At 64.8% G+C, this 1,051-nt stretch overlaps 1 protein-coding gene across 1 annotated transcript; it reads right to left on the reverse strand.

Moving 5' to 3' along the window:
- Nucleotides 1–3: 3 nt before the first annotated feature.
- TMEM238 (transmembrane protein 238) lies at nucleotides 4–789 on the reverse strand (the record flags this gene model as incomplete). The annotated part of the gene is made up of 1 exon (XM_023736239.1): nucleotides 4–789. A coding segment is annotated over exon 1 (393 nt), but the record flags the coding sequence as incomplete, so codon positions are not given.
- Between the last annotated feature and the right edge of the window lie 262 nt (nucleotides 790–1,051).

Below are 1,051 nucleotides of genomic sequence, written 5' to 3' on the forward strand. Positions count from 1 at the left end.
GCGCGCGCCGGAGGAGGAGGCCGGTGCCGACCATCGGCGGGAGATCTTGCGCGCGAGGCGGGCTAGAGCCGAGGGCCGCAGGCCGTAGTCGCGCTCCAGTTCCTGGCGTGAGATCTCGATGTTGCCGGTGTACCAGAGGATCCAGCCAAGCAGGCTCAGGAAGACGAGCAGCGCGCCGGAGTAGATGAGCAGGTCGCCGAAGTCGCGGCCGCGCACTTGCAACTGCGCGAACACGCCGGTCAGCAGCGCCGCCATGCCCGCCACGTCCAGCGCCACGGCCAGCAGCAGCGCCATCCGGCAGCGGCCCAGGCCGGACACGGGCGCGGGTGCGGCCGCCGGCGGGGTCGGGACTTCAGGCGGGGGCCCCGGCAGGGTGCACGCCGCCGTCGCCGCCATGGCCCTGCGCCGCCGCCGCTGCCTCCGCAAGAGCGTTCCGGGTGCGGCCCGTCCCGGGGCGGGGTCAGGGGACAGCACCAGCTATGCTCGGCGCCCGCCCGGTCACCTGAGCGCCCACGGGCCCGGCTTGGAGGCTTCTTGGCGGTGGTTTCTGTGCTGGAGCAGCCAGGCGCGCAGACATGGGTGGCCCAGGGCCCCTGCACCCCGAAGCAACACGCAGTAAAAATTCAGGGAGTCCTAAATGAGGCAGCATAGTGCACTGTGGGAAACCAGGGCGCTGTTACTGTGCAATGTGGCCTCCTGAGGCCTTCTGTTCTCCAAGCCCGGTGGTGGGAATACCAAAAACCAAACGTGTTGCCGTGGGGTCCATTCTGACTCATGGGGAGCCCATGTGTGTCAGAACAGAACTGTGCTCCATAGGGTTTCTTGGCTGTAATCTTTACGGGAAGCAGGTCGCCAGGGCTTTCTCCCGTGGCATAGCTGGGTAGATTCGAACCGTTTGCGTCACCCAGGCACCTATGGTGGGAATAAAACAAAACAAAAAACTAAACCCTTTGTCGTCCAGTGGATTCTGACTCATAGCAGCGCTATAGGGCAGAGTAGAACTGCCCCGTCGGGTTTCCAAGGAACCGCTGGTAGATTCAAACTGCTGACT

The sequence above is a fragment of the Trichechus manatus genome, unplaced genomic scaffold (genome assembly GCF_000243295.1).
Source record: "Trichechus manatus latirostris isolate Lorelei unplaced genomic scaffold, TriManLat1.0 scaffold00087, whole genome shotgun sequence".
NCBI lineage: Eukaryota > Metazoa > Chordata > Mammalia > Sirenia > Trichechidae > Trichechus > Trichechus manatus.